Raw genomic sequence first — 21,795 nt, forward strand, 5'->3', positions numbered from 1 at the left:
TTGTTCAAACAAGGTCCAGCCGTCCGACTCGATCGCCCAGGCGCAATCATCAACAAGATCACACCGTAAATAGATACGAAGACAACTAGTTCATGCCCCCGCGCAGACGGGCCCCTCCTGCGGGGACTCGAACAGAGCTCCCGCCGCTGAAGATCGTGCGCAAGATCTTTCTCTTGCAAACTGCCTACTATGCCTCCGCTACGGCATTGATTTTGTTCACGACCCTGGTCTACGGAACGGGGTTCTCGCTCGATCTGGTCTTCAGCTGGGATGCCTTGAGAGGCGACACGACAATCGGATGGATGTTGGGGCTGGTATGGATGTTGAATAGTTTCCTTGGGTACGGTCTCCCTCTTTTCTTTTTCCTTGTGTCCTACAAGACGTTTAGCTAACCCGGCTCGACTCTCAGTGTCATTTCCCTGCTTCTCCTCGTCTCCCGCTCCAAACTCATCCCCGACTTCGCCCTAACCATCCACTTCATCCATCTCCTCGCAACATCCTTCTACACCCACTCGATACCCCGCAACTTGCTCTGGTGGGGGCTACAGTGCGCCAGCGCCGCCCTCATGACCTTTCTGGGCATCTGGGCCTGCCAATGGCGCGAGCTCCGCCCCATCACCTTTGGCATAGCAGGCGGTAGGAGCACCGCATCGTCCTCGGCACCACCCCAACCCCAGGCCGAGGAAGCAGAGGCGTTCCTCCCGTCGTCGTCACGTGGCCGAGGCCGAGGGCGTAATATGGGCGAAGGTAGCGGTGAGTACGAAATGGCGGATATGAAGAGTGTTGAGCGGGTCGTATAATACCCGCCGCATGGTCTGGCGATGTTCCTTTTTTCTATAAATTTTTCTTTGTTACGGTTTCGCGACAGTGGATACGATCGCGATGGTCGCGTACAAATGGTTTCCTTTTTCCCTTCGGCATGCAGTCTTGTATACCCTAGTTGACTGGCTCGTGTATAGATGGCGTTGAGAGTGCTTCTTGTGGATTTTCTGTGGAGGAGAAGGATGGGGGTTCCATATATCAGGATTTGGCACAGCGCTATGCTTAACCAATATGTGCAGGCACATATTTTTACTATCCTCTACGATCGAATCTACTATCTACGTTTTCTACAACGCAGACATACAGACACATAGACATATCAAATGAGTACGCAAAAAGAAGCTTAGACCCGAAGATAACGCCGATTGATCAGCATCAGGCGTCAAGCCGAGAAGACGAAACACTGCCAATCAATCAGCCCTCTATAACACATACAGCCTTTCTTAGTCGGACAGTAGTCCGCTTGATATATAATCGCATGGGTCTTTGACGACATCATTTGAACTCTGCGCCTTCCCTTCGACAAGTTGATCTGGCCATTCAGCGGGGGGATGTCCGGAGTTTGGCCCGATGACTCCGCTGTTGGTTGATACTTGATAAGACGATTTGTACAAATAAGGGGCGAATTCCCTCTAGATGAGGGATAACTCTGGTTTTTCGTGCTGTTGTCTACTACTTCTATCTAAGATCACATCTTTCTCTATCTCCTGTTCTATCATCTACGCAATTGATCAAAATGTCAACGACCACAGTCATTGAGACTGTGAGACAGTTCACCTCCTCAACCCTCCTTGCCGCTGCAGAGAATACAATTACTCCTGCTGCAGCGGATGAAAAGTTCCAGGCCATCGCTCGGGGTAACCGGGAGGGCACGCTCAAGTTGCAAGGCATCCCGACCTTCGAGGACCCCCATGCGCAGCGCAAATGGATGAAGGAGCACATGGCAGCTGCGTTTCGATTCTTCGGCAAGCAGGGCTATGGAGAGGGAGTCTCGGGCCATATCTCGATGAGAGGTGGGACGAACCATTCTGACAAAACCCAAATGGGGTAGAGACGTAGCATGCTAATCGTTTCTTCCTGCAGATCCTATCCTCGAGGATCATTTTTGGATGAACCCGTTCGCTAAGCACTTCTCCACCATCAAAGCCTCGGATCTTGTCTTGGTCGACAGCGAGGGCTATGTCACAGACGGTGGGGCCCAGCTTCCCATCAACGAGGCGGGGTTCATGATTCATTCTGGGATCCACAAGGCGCGTCCGGATGTCATTGCTGCTGCCCATACCCATGGGATTTACGGGAAGACGTGGAGTGCATTTGGACGGCCCATAGAGATGCTTTCCCAGGGTAGGTGCCAATTTTTCTCAAGACGGCAATCCAACACTGTAGCTGAGCTGACGGATGCTGTAGATGCCTGTAACTTCTATGGGAAGCTGAGCGTGTACGATGACCACGGCGGCATTGCTCTGGCGCAGGAAGAGGGCGCGCAGATTGCGAAGGCCCTTGGCGAGAACAATATCGCCTGTATTCTGCAGAACCACGGGTGAGAATCGTCGTTTAACATGTGTTATGATCCATTGCGTCAAGCTGACTGTCCCCTAGATTGTTGACTGTAGGCCGCACAGTCGATGAAGCAGCGTTTCTGTTCTTCAGTCTGGATAATGCGTGTCATTCCCAGTTGATGGCCAACGCAGCGGCAGCAAATGGAGTTTCTAAGAAGATCATCAGCGACGAGGTGGCGCAGTATACTGCCGACGCGGTTCAAAACCCCGTATGTCTTCCTTTGTGGTATCAAAGAGCGCAAAACTAATCAGTGACAGCATAATTTCTACACGGAATTTCAGCCTGAGTTTGAGCTGATAGTGGAGGAGACCAATGGCCGGGTTCTTCAGTGAGAGTCCTGACGAGATGATTGTTCTGGATATAGCCACAGGAGAATTTTCAAGTAAGCTAAAATCAGTTTCGGACAGCCATAGACTAGCAGGCTGCACGCCAGTATTTCCCCAAGTTCATCATAGTCAAGATTTCGAGGAATAGTTAACTGTCTGAGGTTGTGAAGTAGAAGGATATATGTATGACTAAGCATAAACACGTGACGCCACATGGCTCGAACATCAACGGCTTCAAGATCGAATGGAAGATCAATCTATTATCCTACAGCCACTGATCGAAATTATTGTCGCTCCTTACCCTTGGTACATCTGCTCGTATATAGAATGCTTCTCTCTTTAGGAGAGCATATTGACCGCTTTCGTGGTTGACTTAATTGTATCAAATCTCCAACACATCTTCATCCATCTCCTTTCTTGCTTGATACCCCATCTTGTGTTGACTTCATCCTCTTCAACCAATCTTCTCGATTCTTTACAATTCGAAGGCCCCGGTTTGCCTGTGATCAAGATGGCAGAGGATGAGCCCTCATACATAGACTATGAAGCCTTTTTAGATCCGGACTTCTCGCCTGCGTCTTTCGCCAACTCTTTGGTGCTGGCAACAAACAATGCCACGGATACACCACTGGATCTATCCACCCCTTTATCAAGGGTGCTGTTTGATCTCCAGGAAATTGATACTCACATCCACAATGTGACGACCAAGTCGGCTCTGCCTTTGCTCACGCACACCCGGGATCAAACCGCTGCTGCAGAGCGGATTCTCAAGGAGACCGAGCAGCAGATCTCTTCTGTAACGAAAGGTTATGAGCGATTGGAGCAAGAGGTTCTGCGAAAATGGGAGAATGCAGACGAGGCCAGAGTGGCAGCAGAAAATTCTCTGGCGACGGTGCGATTGGCAAGAGCCGTCGCACGTTGTCTTGCTCTAGGCCGACAACTGGAGGGCCAACTTGCCGAGGTGACCGGTCGCAACGGTACTGCGACGGCTGCCACACAGGGATTGGATAATGCAGGCTCTCCTATCCCTGGTAGAGAGGATTATCGAGCATTGGAGAGGGCGGCATCTACCATTGTGAATCTGCGTCGGATGTTCTCCGCCACAGCGGCGGGGGAAGAGGGTTATGGGCTAGATCGTGTCAGAGTCATTCGGACTTTGAGGGGTGAGTTGGTTATCCCGGCGGAGAACATGATCAAGGCGCGCGCGCAGCAGACCATCAATCGCTTCTCCATGTCATCCATCGCGGCAGGCTCCCATTCTCAGGCGGGTTATCGCCAGGCCCGAGACGCGCGAGCCCGGTTGGTATCCGCTGTCATCACTTTGTACATTCTATCACCAGTACCCAAGTCCCTGAGCTCTCCAGCTGAGTTCAATCCCGAGCTCTTGCTTTCCACCTTGCAAGGATATATGCACACGGCCATCGTCACATCTCTCAACAGCCTTTCTCGGTCACTCTCAATGCTTCCGAGTCTGGAGCGGACGTTGAATGAGCTCTCGGGAAGATGCCAAGATATCTTCGCTCTGGAGGCCATCCTCAGCAATCTCCGCCCACCAGCGCACCCATTGCTTCCCGTCTTAGGACCTAGCACCAACAACGGTAGCATGCAGGACCGAGCATCCGAAATCACCTCGAAGAATAACCTTCTGCAGCCCTTACTTAACGCCCTTGACACTTCTTCCCTCCCGTCTTATTTTTGGCGATCGTTAGCTTCATCCCTGGCGCCTCGGGTACAGGAGATCCTCAATCGGGGCGGTGTCTCAGCACGAACGTTACGTTCAAACCGAGACCGGCTAAAGAGAGATATTAGAGAGTGTGTTCTGCGAGGCTCCCATCTCCCTGCGGCGACCTCGGTGACGGAGAAGCGGACCGGAGCCGAGGCTGGGAACTGGGAGAGAGAAGCAGCAGTGATGGTTGGTTCTGTCATGAACGCACTGGACAGATAGTTACATACGGTGTTCTCCGTACTGGGTGACATTTTCACATCACAGTTATTGAATCCTACCATGGCATTATCACGCTAGATCAGTGCCCAGCAACCCCCTGTGCGTTTGGAACTAGCAGCGACTTGGCGGATGTACCATTCAGCCTTGATGCGTCCGAAACCTGGCCTGGCTGGTCTCTGCCCCCTAGTACATTAATTGATTACGCGAGAGCTTGGAGAACTCTCCAGTCTTCAGTCATGGCCGTACTATGGGGATAGATTATTATGTCCTTAGGGCTAATCATTTAGCGCTGGTTTGCTTCGCGACTTTCATCAAGACTCCAGCATCCTCGTTCTTTTTCGGATTTGGCCTCTTCCGTCTCTATCCTTACCCACAGCAAATTCATCAATCAAGTTCCCAGGGATTGAAGAAAACCCATTAGAATGCATTCCAACATCATCATCTCCTCTCTACTCTCTCTACCCATGGTCTCCGCGGCTATCTTCCACTGAGCGGATCAAGATCCAGTCGCCTGATACCTTCAAGAAATGTGCACCCCAATCCTTTCCAAGGATTTTGGACTCGCTGAAAATCCCGTCCTCGCTCTTGGGGACTAGCCATTTACATTCGAGGCTACTGCTAGCTCAATGACTCGTCAGAGCTCCTCAGAGGTCCACTACCTCGGGGAGCAGCAATGTTTCTGCAACGGCGCCTTCCAGGACGTTGATGCCGGCTTCGAATGGTGCTGTAGCTGGCATGAAGGTACAGCTTGGAAGCCTTGTGCCCATGGCGCTGGGTTTAGCTGTGGTTTTGTAATTCTACCCTGGGATGCCGTGTGTGTTCCCCCAATACCATTGCATATGCAATACGAGAAATGAGAGCTATGACCGAATGTCAAGTACTGAAAATAGTAAATATATATAGATGTCTCAACTATCTGGTTGCACTAGGCGAGGAATCGCTTTGTACATATCTTTATTCATTGCTACGATAATAGGTACTTCTACCATTCATTCGATGCCATCTAATTCCAAAGTTCCCCCAAACGTCAACGAAATACCTCTGTTGTAACTAGAGAAGTATAGGTAGTCTCAGTCCCTTCAACACTCTCACCTTTCAACCCACTGCTGACTCACAACACTCAGACAGAGTCCGCACGTCAGACCATCTTACGGACAAAGAGAATGAATGGTGTTCGGCCGGCGAGACTCGGCTATCTCCGGCCTCTTGTGCTGCACCGCTGACTGGCCCGTTTCCACGTATCAATGCACAACATCCAACGAATGCCTTACAGGTAAGCAGTTGCGATTCGAACCTAGATGTATATCCCATGTGTATCTGCATTCTGACTGGAGTGAAGATAGCTGAATGGCAGGGTAAGAATTGAGGCTCTGGCTCTGGCTCTGGCTTCTGCCCCGGGAGGATGCTAGACTTCATATATTATTCATTATACGTTGAGAGAAAAAATGGCTTGGTTCATGATACTTGGTACTAGTACTAGGTACCTTAGGTATTTATTATCGCGAGCTTGACCGCTGAAGAGGCGAATCGCAACCGTGCCTTCTGACTAGATAGTGAGAGTAAGTGGATGGGGTTCGCCGAGGAGGGGTTGATGCTAGCTATGGAGCCGATAAGACAGATAGAGCAGAGATACGCATGTACACATGCAGGAGGATGCGGGATGTCTGCGAATATCGATTCAAGGGATTATTTATAGAAGGGTTTTACGGTAAGCAGGTACCTTCACAAGAAGTACATCTCGCCATGTTCTGCGGCCTCGTACCTACAGCACAATACATACCCCGCTTTTGAAGTTGTACGCCGGGGACAAGAAACATAAACGTTACGGCTAGGTTTCGAGATAGAGAGATCGGGAAATACTCCGTCGGACTGATTTGCCCTATGGCTCCCTTGATGATGTTCATCAGTGACGATTGTACGCCCGACCCCGAATACCGCTATGATTCAGGAGGAGGGGCAAATTCTAGGTAGCTCCGCGCTGCTCCAATTCCAGACCCCCCCCCTCACTCACATCGACCAGCTGAGCAGGAAGAACAACAACTTCCATGCGTTTCACCGAGAAGGCTGATCAATCAGAGCATTGCCCGTCAACCCCATACTTTCTCAACGAAAGCATGCGCGTCAGCTAGGGCTAGGGATATGGGCAGTTTCAGCCAGTGCCACGTCGATCGAAACCGCTCCTCCACCCCTCCTCCCACTCCGGAACCTGGAACGGCCGCCACCAACGTGTCGTGTCGAGTGAGTGTGTCCGGAAATCAGGATGCAGAGGCAATTTCCAGAGAGAGTTAGTCAAGGGTGCAGGGAAGAGGTAAGGTACAGATACCTCTACGATCGGATCCTTTGTCAGACCAATTGGAGAGGAGGGTTGTGGGAGGTTGCAGGGGGGGAGGCTAATAATGCGCAGTTCTGTGTAAGAAGTGGGTAGTGTAGATAGGCTGTAGATAGAGAGAATCAAAGATAGTGGGGGAGAGCAGCTCGCTGTCTGGTCACTGATGGTTGAAGCACATCATCGATCTACCTGTGGCGTTAAGACTTGAGTTTAGTTAGTGTAGGCCCGTTTCCTCCTCCCCTCACCCAATCTTCAGAAAAGTCAATACGTACCGTACGTACCTTGAGGGATCTATCTAACCAGCAAAAGATGTCAATCCGATGTCAATATCTCCCCCAGGAGACTTTCCTGGAGATCTGGGATGCCGTTTGCAGATCTGGTCGTTCACTGTCCCTTGCCCCTAACGCCCTGGGGACCTTCTGACATCAACAGACTGCAACAATGGGCATTAGTCTTTCTCGTTGGACCCCTTGAAGCTTCGAGGCCCTTTGTCTAGAATCTCCCTTGTCCAGCCTCTTTGCTATATTCAGCCGTGCGGTCCACGGTCTCGAGGCAGTTCGTTCCAACCGACATGGACCAGGGAGGGCGAGAGGTAGATGTACAGGAACAAGCTTTCCACAATGGTCCGTTCATCCCCACATGATGTGGTGTAGTCGAGAGAAGGGGTCATGATCTGGATGTGATTGGAGGTCAACCTGATAATCCCTTTCGAGGTGTTGGCTGAGAGCTTCAAAATCATCATGACCCTGTCCTTCTATCATGGTTGCTGCAGTCATCAAGAGATTACACTCGGCAGGGATACAGGCTGTCTTCCTGTGTGATTATTCCAGGATGACAGCCGGAGGATTTCCACGTCTGGAGACTCTGATCAGGCCGAACCGCTTACTTCATATACGTACGCTGTTGCCCATTGCCTAGTGACAGTGGTGGGCAGATATCACGCTGTACTTCTGTACCCTTCCCATACCACCACCATACGTTTCCCCTTGCATTGACTGAACCAACAACATGCGACAGGTCAGAAAATCCCAGGCCACGTCCACATTTCTACAGGTATTATGCTCAGGGTTTCTCTGAACCTACCGGAACTGTTCGTACCAGAAATCCAGCTGATGAACGTCAACGAGTCCGATGGTCCGGTCGGCGGTATTGCCAGTCCATGGCCTCCAGGAAAGTGTAAGTCTTCCGCAATACCTTTTTCTTTTTCCCTTTTTTGTATGGGTTCACATTCCAGGTGCTTTCCTGCGCAGATATACATGACCCAGTAAGTGCCTGGACGTACGGGATACAGTGATCGGTGGAAAACTCAGCCGATCAGGCCTGCGCGTTTGGACAGCCGAAGTACCTGGCGCCCGTCCGGAGTGGTCTCCATAATCCATCTTGAAAGGAGAGAAGCGAGACCCTCGAGCCGCCATCCATGGTACCATGTCGGATAGACCTGGTTCGAGACTGGACCAGCGGAGAGTCTGTGATCAGCTAACTAGCCGAATTTTACACAGTAGGTAGATAGACATATTGCATCTGGTTCTAGTGTTCTACATAGGTACTTACTACTTAGCCTGCAGTTACTTAACTAGGTAGGGTGCTAGAGTTAAGGTCATGATCCAGAACACGGGCCTTTTTTTTCAGCCACTGCATTCTCTTCTGTGACTGGTCTCGAATCATAATATCTAGATGATTATAAATAATAGTGAGTGGCCAGTTGATACTTGACCAGGTTATGATGTTCAACAGGGGCGTGTCTGGTTCTAAACCTCTAAGCGCCTTGTTCCTGATGGGGCCCCATATCCGAGACATACCGGGCTGACCAAGTTGACCAACAGCGCGTAGTAGAGAGTACTGTTAGTGACCTTTGTACTGCCTGGTTCTTGATCATTACATCTTGATGGGGTAATAACCTAATGATAGTGATGTGAGCCCATGCACAGTACTTATCTTTCGTCGAGTTTGTTGTTGATGATATCTGTTGTCGAGTGCATCAAATACATCAGATATAAATATCTCTCCTGCATAGGTACACTACTGGAATTGCTGCAGCACTGACTAAAATAGTACTTTGCAGTACTTGCACACTTTCAACATATCCGTGGTTGCTCAGTGCTCACTCATATACAGATTACGGATACAGAAGAGGCAAATTCCATGAGAGATAATCCCTAGTCTACTTCGTTAAATAGGATGGAAGTACTTCCCCTACTTGCACCCCACCTGCAAATTCGCCATCGTAGACCCAGTCGATGATTCGTCTTGTTGGTCCGGAACCAAGAGTTCATTCAGTTCCTGGGGCTAAAGTTTCGTCGTTAGTCTGTCCTCCGATCACCGTATCATCTTCCCACCTATTCGAATAATAGGTAGTTGGTACGAGGTAGTGAACCTAATAATACGCGTCGATTCGGAGAGGCGGTTGGTCCACCTTACTGGTAAATGTATGTACACAGTACAACCTAGCGGAATACCTGCCTGGGCTGAGATGTCAAGTCATATGAGGTTTTGTAGTAGTGTAAACTGTAAACTGAACTACTTCTTGGAAGTATTACCTAGCCTTAACTACTAGGTATGATGATGATGATGATGATGATGATGATGAACAACATGATGATGATGATTACAGTAGTCTAGGTAACTATCAGTAACTTACAGTATTATTATTAGCTTTGTCCCTGCTTGTCTAAGGTGGTGACTAGTCACTAGTCAGAGTGTCTAGTGCTCTGGCTTATGGGTGAATCAACCCCAGGGTACCTGGATTATCATTACTCTTAAATCATGATTATTAGGTAGGTATTCTCTCTTCCCTGGTATTAATTCCTGATGTATTAGGTATTCTTCCATTGGTATTTCCAGAGCTCCTCCAGGTTTCAAGTGGGTTCATCCTCTCAGTCTATCCTCTCTCTCTCTCTCTCTCTCTCTCCCCCCCAATATCCAGGATTCTTTGACTCTTGGACTCTTTGGATCCTCTACTTTAAGACAGTAGGTAGTGACAACAAAGATTTAGACCCTAGATACCCTACTACTAGTCCCTCTGGTCTACCCCTCGTCCCCTCGCTCGGCCGCTATCCCGCCCCGACCGTTGTTTCCGATAAGCCTCCATCCTGACGACGGATAATCCTGTATCGTCGTCACCATTTCTGTGTCTCTTCTGGACTCTTGGAATTCTGGATCTGGAACTTCGGGGAGGTGTGGGACTCTGGACTATCAATTACTGACTGACTGACTTCTGTTCAACTTAATAATAATAATAATAATAATAACTTACCTACCTACCTACCCACGACTACACACTCCACTGGACTTGCCGTCATTCAGACATCCTGTTGCAACTTGAACAGATTCCCTGACAGATCGTTCTTCCACTTCCGATCGCTTCCTCTGCCTTTGACTTGTCGCATCCTGGTCTAGTCCTAGCTAGTACTTGACTTTTGACTCCGCTGGCTTTGAACCATCCATTTTCCCCCTGCAGTCTCGGCCCTCGAATAACAACAATAATAATAATCATCATCCATCATCCACCTTCCATCGGCGTCTTCTATTCTTCTATTCTTCTTCTTCATCATCTTCCGTCTTCTTTTCTTTTTCTTTTCTTCATCGATCTTCGTTCCCTTCCCGTGCCTGCCTTTTGTCCCCCTTTTCTTTTCTTATTCCTCATACCTCACTTCTCCTCTCAACTCTCTCCTCTTCCCAGTCATCGCGGCTCAACAAACGTCCCTGTACTCTACGTAGGTACCTAAGGTACAATCAGCCGCTTACTGCATCGTCGCCTCTCTACTCTTCCTCTGCTTCTTCACACCCTCGCTATTCAACATTAATACCTACCTAATCCACTTATCTCTATCTATCGTCTTTTTCTTTTTTTTCTTTTGGCGGGGAACTTACCAATAACCATCTGGTTCGATCGTTCCTTACGTTCGGTGGATATTACGAGCGAGGAATCCGATCCATTCATTCATCCTTCTTCTGGATCACTTTTCGTCGGTTTTCCGAGCTGTCTCAAGTTCCTAAAACCCACAATCACAAACCAAACAACAAGCGGTCCAACTCTGGGAGGTTGATCGATCGAGTCCACCATAAACTTCCCTGAGCTCCTTGCACAACTTCCCCTTTCTTCTCTCGGTTCCATCAACTCTCTCAGCTCTCCCCCCTCCCTCTTGCTCTCTCTCTCTCTCTCTCTCTCTCTTTCTTTCTCGCCTCTCCCTCTCTCCCTCTCATCCCTCGGTGTCAGCTTATCATCCTACACCCTCCCGTGTCTCAGGTCCCATCCTCGAGAGATGCTACCATTCAACTAATGACTGCTCTCCTTCGCCTTCCACGTCCAAACTCTCGTCCCTTGCTTCCCTCAGCCTCGTCAGGCACCCGATAAACACTCATCTTCAACACATTCCTATCACATTCCTGGCCTCCTTCGATCTGGTTTGATAAATAATTAGTATGTAGCAGATATCGTCCCATCAGTCTTCTTCCCTTTCTTTCTCTTGTGAAAGACCTTGAAGTTCTACCCCTCTTGGGTTCTCCTCTTGAGTTCCCCGCCTTAGTGCGATCAATATGCTGACCTTTGCGTGCGCAATCTTGTTTAGTCACCAGAGACGCCTTATTGAAACCACACAACCTTCTCTTGTTATTCGTGGATAAGTGTTCAACACAGTTGTCGCTGGGGTTTTCCAGGTCGCGAGCCACCGAAAAACAAAATCGTTCTTTACCTTTTCCCAAGTCACTATGACTTCCTTTCTACCGGTCAACAATTCATCGTCGCCGCAAACCCGCATGATGGAGGAGGCGACAACACCAGCAACACCCCGACCATACGCCAACAACGTGTCAGCGGCGGAAGACACCACCCCACACACGATGAGCGCTGCTTCGGAAGATAGTACCCCCCGGAATGTGCAACACACCCAGAACGACTCGACAACTCGGACAAGAACCGCGTCAGGGCATAACGGGACGTCACATGGCGATTCGGATGCGGAACGGGACGGCTCTGATCACGAGACGGAACCTGGAGGCAACGCTCCTCCTTCGAAGAAGAAGAAAGGCCAACGGTTCTATTGCACCGATTTCCCCCCATGCAATCTGAGTTTTACGAGGAGCGAGCATTTAGCCAGACATATCCGGAAACATACCGGAGAGCGCCCGTTTCAATGTCACTGTTCGAGGCGGTTTTCACGACTCGACAACCTGCGTCAACATGCGCAGACCGTCCATGTCAACGAGGAGATACCTGGGGATTCGCTGGCGGCCACGGGAACCCGGTTTCAGCGCCAGATTCGCACCGATCGAGTTCGCCCTCAAGGTCGAGCCAGAGCAGGCACCGGAGGTAGCCAGGGTACGCACAGTCGCGGTCATAGTCGAAACTTGTCAACATCAAGTATCGCATCGACCACGTCAACGTACAGCCAGCCGCCGGATTTTCGCCGACGGCCCCCGCCTTTGATCATGGCCAACGATGGCAGCGCGAGAGCTCGACTCTCGCTGGATACGATGGGGGATATGCCCACGACGCCACCGGGCCAAGGGCGCGGCATGCCGGGCCCCGCTATCGCGGGCGGATCTCCATACACACCGTCTCATTTCTTTGCAGCCGGGGGGAATGGAAGCCCTCACATGGCGTCTGCCGTGCCTGCTGCGCCACACATGTCGGGTTTCTGGGATGGAAAGACTGCAGCCCGACGTCTCTCGGTACCCACCGGGGCCAACCCTTTCATCACACAGCAACCGAACAACTACCCTCCCAGTATCGTCACTACCGCGACTCCCACCACCGCAGCATATCCTCCACCGGGCGGGGTCTTCGCAAGCCCGGCAAGCTCCACCCGCTCTTTCTCGAGAGATGAGGCGGCATACAGTACTGCTGATGCAGATCTACGGAGACGGACCTGGCATCCCTCGACCTACTCCGCACTTCCCCGACCTGGTACTAGTGGCTTATCACACTACCAGACCCCCGACACTGTTCCAGCACCAATTAGCTCAAGCGGTTCAACGGAGCAGCATACCCGGCTGCCGGGCATCGAAAGCTTTGATAAAGTTGTATCACACCAGAGACCTCTAACCCCTCCTGTTCGGAGGCCGAGTCCCATGCAGATTGATAACCACGGCAAGCCATCCCCGAGTTATACTCTTGGAGGGGGTTTCAACTATGCCGCACCCACGAACCGACCAGCTCCTCCGATTTCTGGCCCAGGTCATCGGCGCGGCCATGTCTCCTGGGACATGTCACTCCATACCAATCTCACCGGGTTACACATCAGGGATAAACCCCAACCCCGAGACGCCTCGCACTGGAGCCAGCAGACGATTGCGGAGATACAGAATGTGTCGTCACGTCCCTCTTCGTCATACCAGCAACAAGTCCAGGAATCGCGAGGGATCACTGGACATTCGGCCTATGACAAAATGCCGGGTTGGTATGGAAGTAACACCTCGGGGTCGCAGGCGACACGAACGTCGCCTGAAGATTCCAGCAGCAGCGAGGGTGTCCACACTCCCTCCACGGCATCGCTGGAGTATCACCCTGCAATCGTGCACAACAACGGCTATATCGAGTCCCACCAGCCCTCCATAGCCTCCGATACGTCTCATTCAGTACGCCCCCCGCTACCTGGACCCTCGATGACCGGCCAGAATCGCTAATGTACACTGCAGGCTTGCCCCCCACTTTCACATCTGTCGGACGGCTATCCGCATCATGTGAAAGCAGATCCGCGACCGGATCTTTTCCACAATTCTGCCGCGCGGGAGTCTGGGATGGGCAGACTTGAGGCGCTTGTCGCCGTCGCCACGAGCGAAAATAAACCTACGGCAAACCTATATGTATAAAGACCTTTTCCCCAAGATGCTATTTCACCACGCATTTTGCCCCTTGGCCGGTTGGGGAATTCGGGAGTGATCATCACTACTGATGGTTGATATTTCGGCCATGCGCCATATTAAGCTCGACTCCATTGTTCCTCTCCGACCTCCCCCCTTTCCCTCTCTTTCCTAGGGCCCTTAATCCGGTTCCATTTCTATACTATTTCGAATTTTGCGAGGCCCATACTCCCGTGTGGAAACCGGGGAGCGTTTATGAAGTAATGACTGATGATTTGATGCATGGGGTTTCCACTCTAAATTTGACTATCATGGGGGTCTGCGTTCTGCAAAGCGCAAGATCTCGTTCGGGTGTTTTCTTCAATCTGTGATTACGGTGGCCTTTTATTTGCCTTGGTTGCATGTTCTGGCGTTCTGCTTGAGGGATTGTGTTCTGCATGGCATGGAGATACCCTCGGCCTCAAATCTCGGATATAGCTACTCTAACAGCGTGAATTTCCTACTTGGGTCGTGGTGTGGCTTCAACAGGTGATTGTTCGGTTTTCATGCATTTGTCGGGCAATGACCTATATATACGGTGAACTTGATCCATTGCACTCTTGCCATATGATTCAAACTCTTGTCTTACTATAGCAATAACAATAGCAGCGGGTGATACATCATAATCGATCGATTAGATAGAGATCTTGCATACCAACTAGTCTTGACTTGTCTTGGACTGTTCGCTCGTCCTGAGTTACTTACAGTACATAAACAGCGCACACAATGAGCTCACTGGGATATGACGCTGAAACCCCACATAGTACCCTCTGCCTCGAAGCAAACAGGTACAGCAGTAGACTAGATAGACTAGACTACATGCCAATACATTTAGTATCGCGGATGATATTGATAGTGGAAGTCTGGGCTTCGGCGATGATTATCAGGTGACGTCGATGGCAAGCAATGGCTTCCGCTCTCCCCAGAGTGTAAGTTCTTCGGAAGTATACCTCCAAACTATCGAGCTCAACCCTTCTTTATCCAAACATGCGTATACGTTTGAGGAAATAATATGGCACTTGTAATTCTCAAGCGATTGGGAAAAAAAAAAAAAAAAAAAAAAAAAAGAAAGAAATTGCCTTGGATATTACGAATTGGAAAAAGAAACAGATACTCAGTACTGCGGCCGGAGCACAGGATTAAGTTACAACAGAATCAATCTCCCTGTCAACAACGTCATAGCCAGCCCTGTGACCAAGGCGACCCTTCCGGCCTTGGTTTCTCCCAGAGCTTCGTAGAAACTCATATTTAAGAGCTTCTTCTTTCCCTTTTCCTTTCCACTGCTGTTCCTCAGATAATCGCACACCATAACCTCTTACTACCACAACTACACATCCTCAATCTCTCCCCCCTCTCCACAACCAAGCAAACTCACACACATCAACCATGTCGAAGAGCCGTGCGCCCATGTATCTCGGCCTGGCTGCCGCCGGCGGCCTGGGTTACTACATGTACCGTGCCGGTGGTGATCCGCAGATTGCCAAGAAGAAAATGGAGAGTGAGTTTTTCTTCTTTTCTTCCTTTTCTCATCCGCGGTGGTTCCCTTTTGTCTGTTTGCGGGGGCTAACCGGTGACGATAGTCGATGCCCACCGGGCCAGTGCTAAGATCCCCCGTGGCTCGCAGGCCGAGCGTGTCGGCGAAAGTTTCGGCAAGGAGGCGTCGCAGCTTGATGAAGCGGTTAGTAACTATCACTCCTTCCTCTTCCATTTTTTTCTTTCTTGTGCTGGGATGGGCATGAGCATGGGGATGGGGAAAATGGAATGGCTAATAGATATCTATCTAGACCAGCAACGCCCGCACCAAGGGCAAGGCCGATGAGCGCATCCCTGAGATCGCGCAGGAGGGCCTCTATAAGATCGATCAGCTGCGTCATGAGGCGGCGACCAAGGTCCGTGCTGGGGTAGATGAGGTCGATAAGAAGGTCGATCAATTTGATCGCACGGTTGAGAAGAAGGCGGCGGAGGCCAAGGGGACGCTGTCTGGATGGTTTGGTTCGAAGTAAGCGATTAAGGCTTGCGGCCAGAGGCTTGAGGCTTGATGCCGCTTGGGATCGGTTTTCTTGAGTGAATGATTTTATGAAATGCTGGATGGGGTGGGTTGGGTGTATACTATCTAATGGATATCATTTTGTCGATTGTAATGCGAGGCGATGGCGATTGTGCTAATGAATCTCATGATTTCGACTTTAAACTTTGGTACACGGAGCATGCTGTAAAGTGTAGACTGTAAAGCGTAGGCCCGAAGAAAGCCTAGACTCTGGAGTAGACGTATTAGATGGATCCACGGCAAGATTGGAAGAAAAGAATCATCATGCTCTGAAGAATGTTGCATTCCATGTCGGTCCCTGGAGTGATGAAGCACTGCAACCAGACGGAAGTCGACCCATCATTTTTGATCCTCAAATATCGCTTCCATCTCAAATGAACACTGTTCACAGTTCACACTTATTGAGATGCAGTTCAAAAGATAAAGCGTAATACTCCAGATTAACATCGAGTATCACTTAGCGAGGATCAGTTTAGGGAGTACGGAGTAATATATCCTCATTTGGCCCCAGTCACGCCCACACGCGCCTCGACGCGTTCGCGCTCCACCAAGAAAAACTAGCCGGCGATCCACCCCCAAACTCTCCCTGAACCCTCCCCAGAGTACGCATTATACACAAATCAATTCACACCAGAGTAACTACCTTACCTTAGCTATTCTGCATATTCTATCTCACCTTCCTTATATCTACATATGCTCCTACCTTACGATCATATTCTTTAATTTCCAAGCCAAGGAAATCGCGATGCCGCGCACCTCCTCCAGACAAACCTGCCTGCCCCGGGGGCAGGTCGGCATCCAAAGCTTTGCAAGAGCGACCAAGTCTATCTCGACACTACACAATCCTGCAGTTGCAGAAACGAAGAAACTCGCAGCAACAGCAGCAGTAGCGGTAGTAACAGCACCAACCGCCCTCCCCGTCTCGCCTTCCAAGAAGAGAAAACTGAACGAGCTCGAGAATGTCGACTGCGGCCACCGGGGAAAGACACAATCCATTCCTGAGGAAAAGGAAACTGCCGCCACGCCCTCAAAGACCCTCCGGTTTAGTCAGCTGTGCGTCTCGACGCCGCGGAGTGGCCACTACGCCTCCTCGAAACCCGATCCTTCGTCCTCTGGTGTTGGCGTTGGTGCGCGCGAAAAACTTGTCCCTGCGTCCCCGACCAAGCGCGGTGGCGCGGCCGTGAGAAAAGCAAAACGATGCAGCGAGCCGGTCGTGGTAGTTGCGGATCGCCCGGCCTGCGTGGAGGAAGTGCTGGGCTTGCATTCGGCGTTCCTGCGGGCGCTCTCCATCCACTCGGCACACAATGGGACGAACACCCCGGCGGATCTGAGGGAGTTCCTGCGGAGTATGGAGCGCGTGTGGAAGAAGCGGAAGGTCGTGGTCAAGGATCTGCAGCGCCTGCTGTGGGTTTGCGAGCAGGCGTCGGAATCGACGGGGCCGCGGTATCGGCTGGCGAACTATGGGTTGGGGAAGGTGTGTCTGGAGCGGGTGGCGTGCGAGGGATCCTGGATGGAGGAGTTTGACGAGAAGGAGGCGCAGGAGCGCATGGAGCAGACGCTGGATCTGCTCTGGGAGAAGGCTTTGGATGCGGTTGGTGGGGATGAGAGCCGGGTGGAGTTCTTCGAGACGCTGGGCGTTTCCCCCGTGCATGAGTCGCTTACGCCGTTTACTGCGTTCCGGAAGGGGCAGCAGCGGCTGCAGGATTTGAGGGGGGGAGTGATTAAGGTGAAGACTGAGAAGCTCCGGGCAGATGTACAGGACGATGCTCCGGCCAAACCACTCGATGCGACGACCACCCGCCGGAAGGGCCTGCTGGAGCGCATCAAGAGCAAGGAACTCCTGCAGTCGAAACTGCCGCCTCCGCCGTCGAAGGATATGCTTCTTCGTCGTGCGGCTGCAGAACGTGTTGAGGAGGTCGTTGCTGTGCTGGCCCTGCTGAGGCCGGTGGGATACGTGGGCAGCGGGCCGAAGACGGTACTGGCGGCGCAAAGGAAGCCTTTCCAGATGAAGATGGTTGTGCAGAATGTTCAGGATTCTCTTCGCAACCCCATCTCGGCTAAGGAGGTGGAAATCTGCCTAGAGTTGTTGGCTCGACCCGACGTTGCTGGACAATGGATCGAAGTCGTCGCCGTGAATCAAGCCAAATCCGTGGTCTTGAAATCCTGTGCCACTGTCCACCCGAAAGAGATTGGTAGCAAGGTATGCCAGTTGAAGTTGGATTAGGCGGACTTTCTAATCTCTCTTGGTCTTGGATGTTTCTGTTGGTTGTTTGATACCACATTGGAGTCTCATATTTATGTCCCAGGATTACTTGCATTGTGAGCGGCACTCATGCATCATGTATATTAGCGTTGCATTTATTATCGGCATACTCAGGCCCTGAGTCAAGACTACTAAATAATAACTTTTAGTCCCTTATGGAACAGAATGAGCCATCAGGAATTATAGGTAGTACGGTAGTGTATTGCGCTGGCATGGAGTATCTAACGTAGAACTAGCTATGCTGTATTTGATTGGTTCAAAACCACTTCAACGCGAGGCGCGCCTTCACGTGACCGCGTTGCCACCAAACGCGTCCAGATAATATGATTCCGAACAGGAGCTGCTGTCGACAAACAGACAAGCTAGCATCACTCGCCCGTTCATTGCATTGGACACCTGCTGGCACAATGTCGTCTCGACCTGATCTCAAGGTATTAATCAAGAAAGTGCTAGGTCATTCGCCGAAGTGGCTAATTCCTTTCCTTAGGTGGACGATGAAGTTGGCTTCATTCGCTTCTATCGCTCTCTCTCCACAGAGGGCAACAATGAGACGATACGGGTCTTCGATCGTGGCGATTGGTATTCCGCCCACGGTGCCGATGCCGAGTTCATCGCCCGTACAGTCTACAAAACCACCTCTGTCCTCCGGAACCTTGGTCGCAGCGAGACCGGCGGCCTGCCCTCCGTCACCATGAGCGTCACGGTCTTCCGCAATTTCCTTCGCGAGGCACTCTTCAAGCTCAATAAGCGTGTTGAGATCTGGGGTTCTGGGGGAGCAGGCCGCGGCCAGTGGAAGCTGGTCAAGCAAGCCAGTCCGGGAAATCTGCAGGACGTGGAGGATGAGCTGGGCAGCGTGGGCGGACTCGCCATGGAGTCGGCGCCGGTGATCCTGGCCGTGAAGATCTCGGCCAAGGCGTCCGAGGCGCGGAGTGTGGGTGTGTGTTTCGCGGATGCGAGTGTGCGGGAGCTCGGCGTAAGCGAGTTCCTGGATAACGACGTCTACTCGAATTTCGAATCGCTGGTCATTCAGCTTGGGGTCAAGGAGTGTCTGGTGCAGATGGACTCGAACAGGAAGGACGCGGAGCTGGCCAAGATCCGTGCCATCGCGGATAACTGTGGTATTGCTGTCTCCGAGCGGCCGGTCGCTGACTTCGGGGTCAAGGACATCGAGCAGGATCTTACCCGGTTGCTGCGGGACGAGCGCTCGGCGGGGACGTTGCCGCAGACGGAGTTGAAGCTTGCGATGGGGTCTGCCTCGGCACTGATCAAGTATCTCGGCGTCATGTCCGACCCGTCCAATTTCGGCCAGTATCAGCTCTACCAGCATGATTTGTCGCAATTCATGAAGCTGGATGCCTCTGCGCTTCGTGCACTGAACCTCATGCCTGGTCCGCGGGACGGATCACGTACCATGAGCTTGTTCGGTCTGCTGAACCACTGCAAAACCCCCGTGGGGAGCCGCCTGCTGGCCCAGTGGTTGAAACAGCCCCTCATGGATTTGACGGAGATTGAGAAGAGGCAGCAGCTCGTCGAGGCCTTCGTTACGAACACCGAACTGAGACAGACGATGCAGGAGGAGCATCTCCGCTCCATCCCGGATCTGTACAGGCTATCGAAGCGATTCCAGCGAAAACAGGCGAACTTGGAGGATGTGGTGCGCGTGTATCAGGTTGCGATCCGCCTGCCGGGCTTCGTCAACTCCCTTGAAAATGTCATGGACGAGCAGTATCAAACTCCTTTGGAGGCGGAGTATACTAGCAAGCTGCGCAACTACTCTGACAGCTTGGCTAAGTTGGAGGAGATGGTGGAGACTACTGTCGATCTGGCTGCGCTCGAGAACCACGAGTTCATCATCAAGCCTGAGTTTGACGACAGTCTGCGGATTATCAGAAAGAAATTGGACAAACTGCGACATGACATGGACGTGGAGCATCGTCGGGTGGCGCGAGATCTGGACCAGGAGGTGGACAAAAAGCTCTTTCTGGAGAACCACCGCGTGCACGGCTGGTGTTTCCGGCTGACTCGAAACGAGGCAGGCTGCATTCGAAACAAGAGGGAGTACCAGGAGTGTTCGACGCAGAAGAACGGTGTTTACTTCACCACATCGACGATGCAGGCTCTACGCCGCGAGCATGATCAGCTCTCCTCTAACTACAACCGAACTCAGACGGGGTTGGTCAACGAGGTCGTCAACGTGGCTGCGTCCTACTGCCCCGTGCTGGAACAGCTCGCTGGCGTTCTCGCCCATCTCGATGTCATCGTGAGCTTCGCCCATGCTTCCGTGCACGCTCCAACCGCATACGTTCGGCCCAAGATGCACCTACGCGGCACGGGGAACACCATCCTCAAGGAGGCGCGACATCCCTGCATGGAGATGCAAGACGATATCTCTTTCATTACCAACGATGTGTCACTGATCCGCGACGAGTCTTCCTTTCTCGTCATCACCGGTCCCAACATGGGCGGAAAATCGACATATATCCGCCAGATTGGCGTCATTGCGCTCATGGCTCAGACAGGCTGTTTCGTGCCCTGTACTGAGGCCGAGATGACGATTTTCGACTGCATCCTTGCCCGCGTGGGAGCCAGCGATTCGCAACTCAAAGGTGTCTCAACATTCATGGCCGAAATGCTCGAAACCTCCAACATCCTCAAATCCGCCACGTCGGAATCGCTCATCATCATCGATGAGCTTGGCCGTGGCACCAGCACATACGACGGTTTCGGTTTGGCCTGGGCTATATCGGAGCACATCGTCACCGAGATCCGCTGCTTCGGCCTCTTCGCAACACACTTCCACGAGCTCACAGCCCTCGCGGACAGATACCCCAAATCGGTCAAGAATCTCCACGTGGTGGCTTTTATCGGCGACGGCGCTGACAGCAATGCGGATACAAAGGCAAACTCGAAGAAGGCACAGGTGACCCTGCTTTACCGCGTCGAGCCCGGCATCTGCGACCAGTCCTTCGGCATCCACGTCGCAGAGCTCGTGCGCTTCCCAGAAAAGGTCGTCAACATGGCCCGTAAGAAGGCTGAGGAGCTCGAGGACTTCACCTCTTCGGAGAACCTGGAGCAACAGCCCATGTCTATCGACGGCTACTCACGGGAGGAGGTCGAGGAGGGCAGCGCGCTTCTCAAGGAGATGCTGTTGAAGTGGAAGGCGGAGATCGAGTCTTCTGGCAAGACGCTAACGGTGGAGGAGAAACGACAAATCATGCGGGACCTTGTTAACTCGGATGAAAATCTTCGTGGAAACAAGGTGTTTCAAGGAATCAAGGCTCTATGATGGGTCTTGTTGACTTTACTGCGCTTTTCGGGTTATAGCGATATGGCGTTGGGCGCGTATAGAGGGTTCGAATATACTAGAAGCACTAGCTTATCCACTTGAAATAATCTCTGCAAGTTACTACTGATGTTCTCTTTGTGTTTGTTCCAGAAACTCTCAGCTGCTTTGGATGTTCATGATCTTATAGTAGCAAAGACCACCTCTACATGCAACATACAAACAACTGCAACAGAAGTGTTCATAGATCAATCTCATACCAAGACCACCTCTATCTTCCCAAGGTACGCCCATTATGCATATCACATCGTTATAATTGGAAAGTTTTCTACACCGTACCGTCTACTGCAACTGGGAGCACAAAGTCCAATCTTCAACTT

The 21,795-nt window shown here is 51.4% G+C and overlaps 8 protein-coding genes across 8 annotated transcripts, besides 10 other annotated features; all 8 read left to right on the forward strand.

Moving 5' to 3' along the window:
- Window positions 1–92: 92 nt before the first annotated feature.
- ACLA_037590 (protein SYS1) lies at window positions 93–800 on the forward strand (the record flags this gene model as incomplete). Its single annotated transcript, XM_001270977.1, has 2 exons — window positions 93–340; window positions 410–800. The coding sequence occupies 2 exons, from the start codon at window positions 93–95 to the stop codon at window positions 798–800; spliced, it is 639 nt and encodes a 212-aa protein (XP_001270978.1).
- A 758-nt stretch (window positions 801–1,558) lies between these two features.
- On the forward strand, window positions 1,559–2,714 carry ACLA_037600 (class II aldolase/adducin domain protein; the record flags this gene model as incomplete). Its single annotated transcript, XM_001270978.1, has 5 exons — window positions 1,559–1,835; window positions 1,906–2,166; window positions 2,230–2,362; window positions 2,422–2,590; window positions 2,640–2,714. The coding sequence occupies 5 exons, from the start codon at window positions 1,559–1,561 to the stop codon at window positions 2,712–2,714; spliced, it is 915 nt and encodes a 304-aa protein (XP_001270979.1).
- A 505-nt stretch (window positions 2,715–3,219) lies between these two features.
- Window positions 3,220–4,653, forward strand: ACLA_037610 (Golgi transport complex subunit COG5; the record flags this gene model as incomplete). The annotated part of the gene is made up of 1 exon (XM_001270979.1): window positions 3,220–4,653. One exon carries the CDS (start codon window positions 3,220–3,222, stop codon window positions 4,651–4,653), a length of 1,434 nt encoding a protein of 477 aa, XP_001270980.1.
- Window positions 4,654–8,040: 3,387 nt separating this feature from the next.
- ACLA_037620 (uncharacterized protein) lies at window positions 8,041–8,366 on the forward strand (the record flags this gene model as incomplete). Its single annotated transcript, XM_001270980.1, has 3 exons — window positions 8,041–8,158; window positions 8,233–8,246; window positions 8,301–8,366. The coding sequence occupies 3 exons, from the start codon at window positions 8,041–8,043 to the stop codon at window positions 8,364–8,366; spliced, it is 198 nt and encodes a 65-aa protein (XP_001270981.1).
- Window positions 8,367–9,538: 1,172 nt separating this feature from the next.
- Window positions 9,539–9,587: a microsatellite.
- Window positions 9,539–9,588: a microsatellite.
- A 277-nt stretch (window positions 9,589–9,865) lies between these two features.
- Window positions 9,866–9,889: a microsatellite.
- Window positions 9,866–9,890: a microsatellite.
- Window positions 9,891–10,206: 316 nt separating this feature from the next.
- Window positions 10,207–10,230: a microsatellite.
- Window positions 10,231–11,117: 887 nt separating this feature from the next.
- Window positions 11,118–11,183: a microsatellite.
- Window positions 11,128–11,182: a microsatellite.
- A 506-nt stretch (window positions 11,184–11,689) lies between the features above and the next one.
- Window positions 11,690–13,606, forward strand: ACLA_037630 (C2H2-type zinc finger protein; the record flags this gene model as incomplete). The annotated part of the gene is made up of 1 exon (XM_001270981.1): window positions 11,690–13,606. One exon carries the CDS (start codon window positions 11,690–11,692, stop codon window positions 13,604–13,606), a length of 1,917 nt encoding a protein of 638 aa, XP_001270982.1.
- A 1,257-nt stretch (window positions 13,607–14,863) lies between these two features.
- Window positions 14,864–14,888: a microsatellite.
- Window positions 14,864–14,897: a microsatellite.
- Window positions 14,898–15,208: 311 nt separating this feature from the next.
- Window positions 15,209–15,825, forward strand: ACLA_037640 (uncharacterized protein; the record flags this gene model as incomplete). The annotated part of the gene is made up of 3 exons (XM_001270982.1): window positions 15,209–15,320; window positions 15,403–15,500; window positions 15,607–15,825. The coding sequence occupies 3 exons, from the start codon at window positions 15,209–15,211 to the stop codon at window positions 15,823–15,825; spliced, it is 429 nt and encodes a 142-aa protein (XP_001270983.1).
- Window positions 15,826–16,614: 789 nt separating this feature from the next.
- Window positions 16,615–18,093, forward strand: ACLA_037650 (DNA replication factor Cdt1 C-terminal domain-containing protein; the record flags this gene model as incomplete). The annotated part of the gene is made up of 1 exon (XM_001270983.1): window positions 16,615–18,093. The coding sequence occupies one exon, from the start codon at window positions 16,615–16,617 to the stop codon at window positions 18,091–18,093; it is 1,479 nt and encodes a 492-aa protein (XP_001270984.1).
- Window positions 16,741–16,781: a microsatellite.
- A 446-nt stretch (window positions 18,094–18,539) lies between the features above and the next one.
- ACLA_037660 (mismatch repair ATPase MSH2) lies at window positions 18,540–21,418 on the forward strand (the record flags this gene model as incomplete). The annotated part of the gene is made up of 2 exons (XM_001270984.1): window positions 18,540–18,563; window positions 18,620–21,418. 2 exons carry the CDS (start codon window positions 18,540–18,542, stop codon window positions 21,416–21,418), a joined length of 2,823 nt encoding a protein of 940 aa, XP_001270985.1.
- Window positions 21,419–21,795: the final 377 nt, after the last annotated feature.

The sequence above is a fragment of the Aspergillus clavatus genome, genomic scaffold (genome assembly GCF_000002715.2).
Source record: "Aspergillus clavatus NRRL 1 1099423829802 genomic scaffold, whole genome shotgun sequence".
NCBI lineage: Eukaryota > Fungi > Ascomycota > Eurotiomycetes > Eurotiales > Aspergillaceae > Aspergillus > Aspergillus clavatus.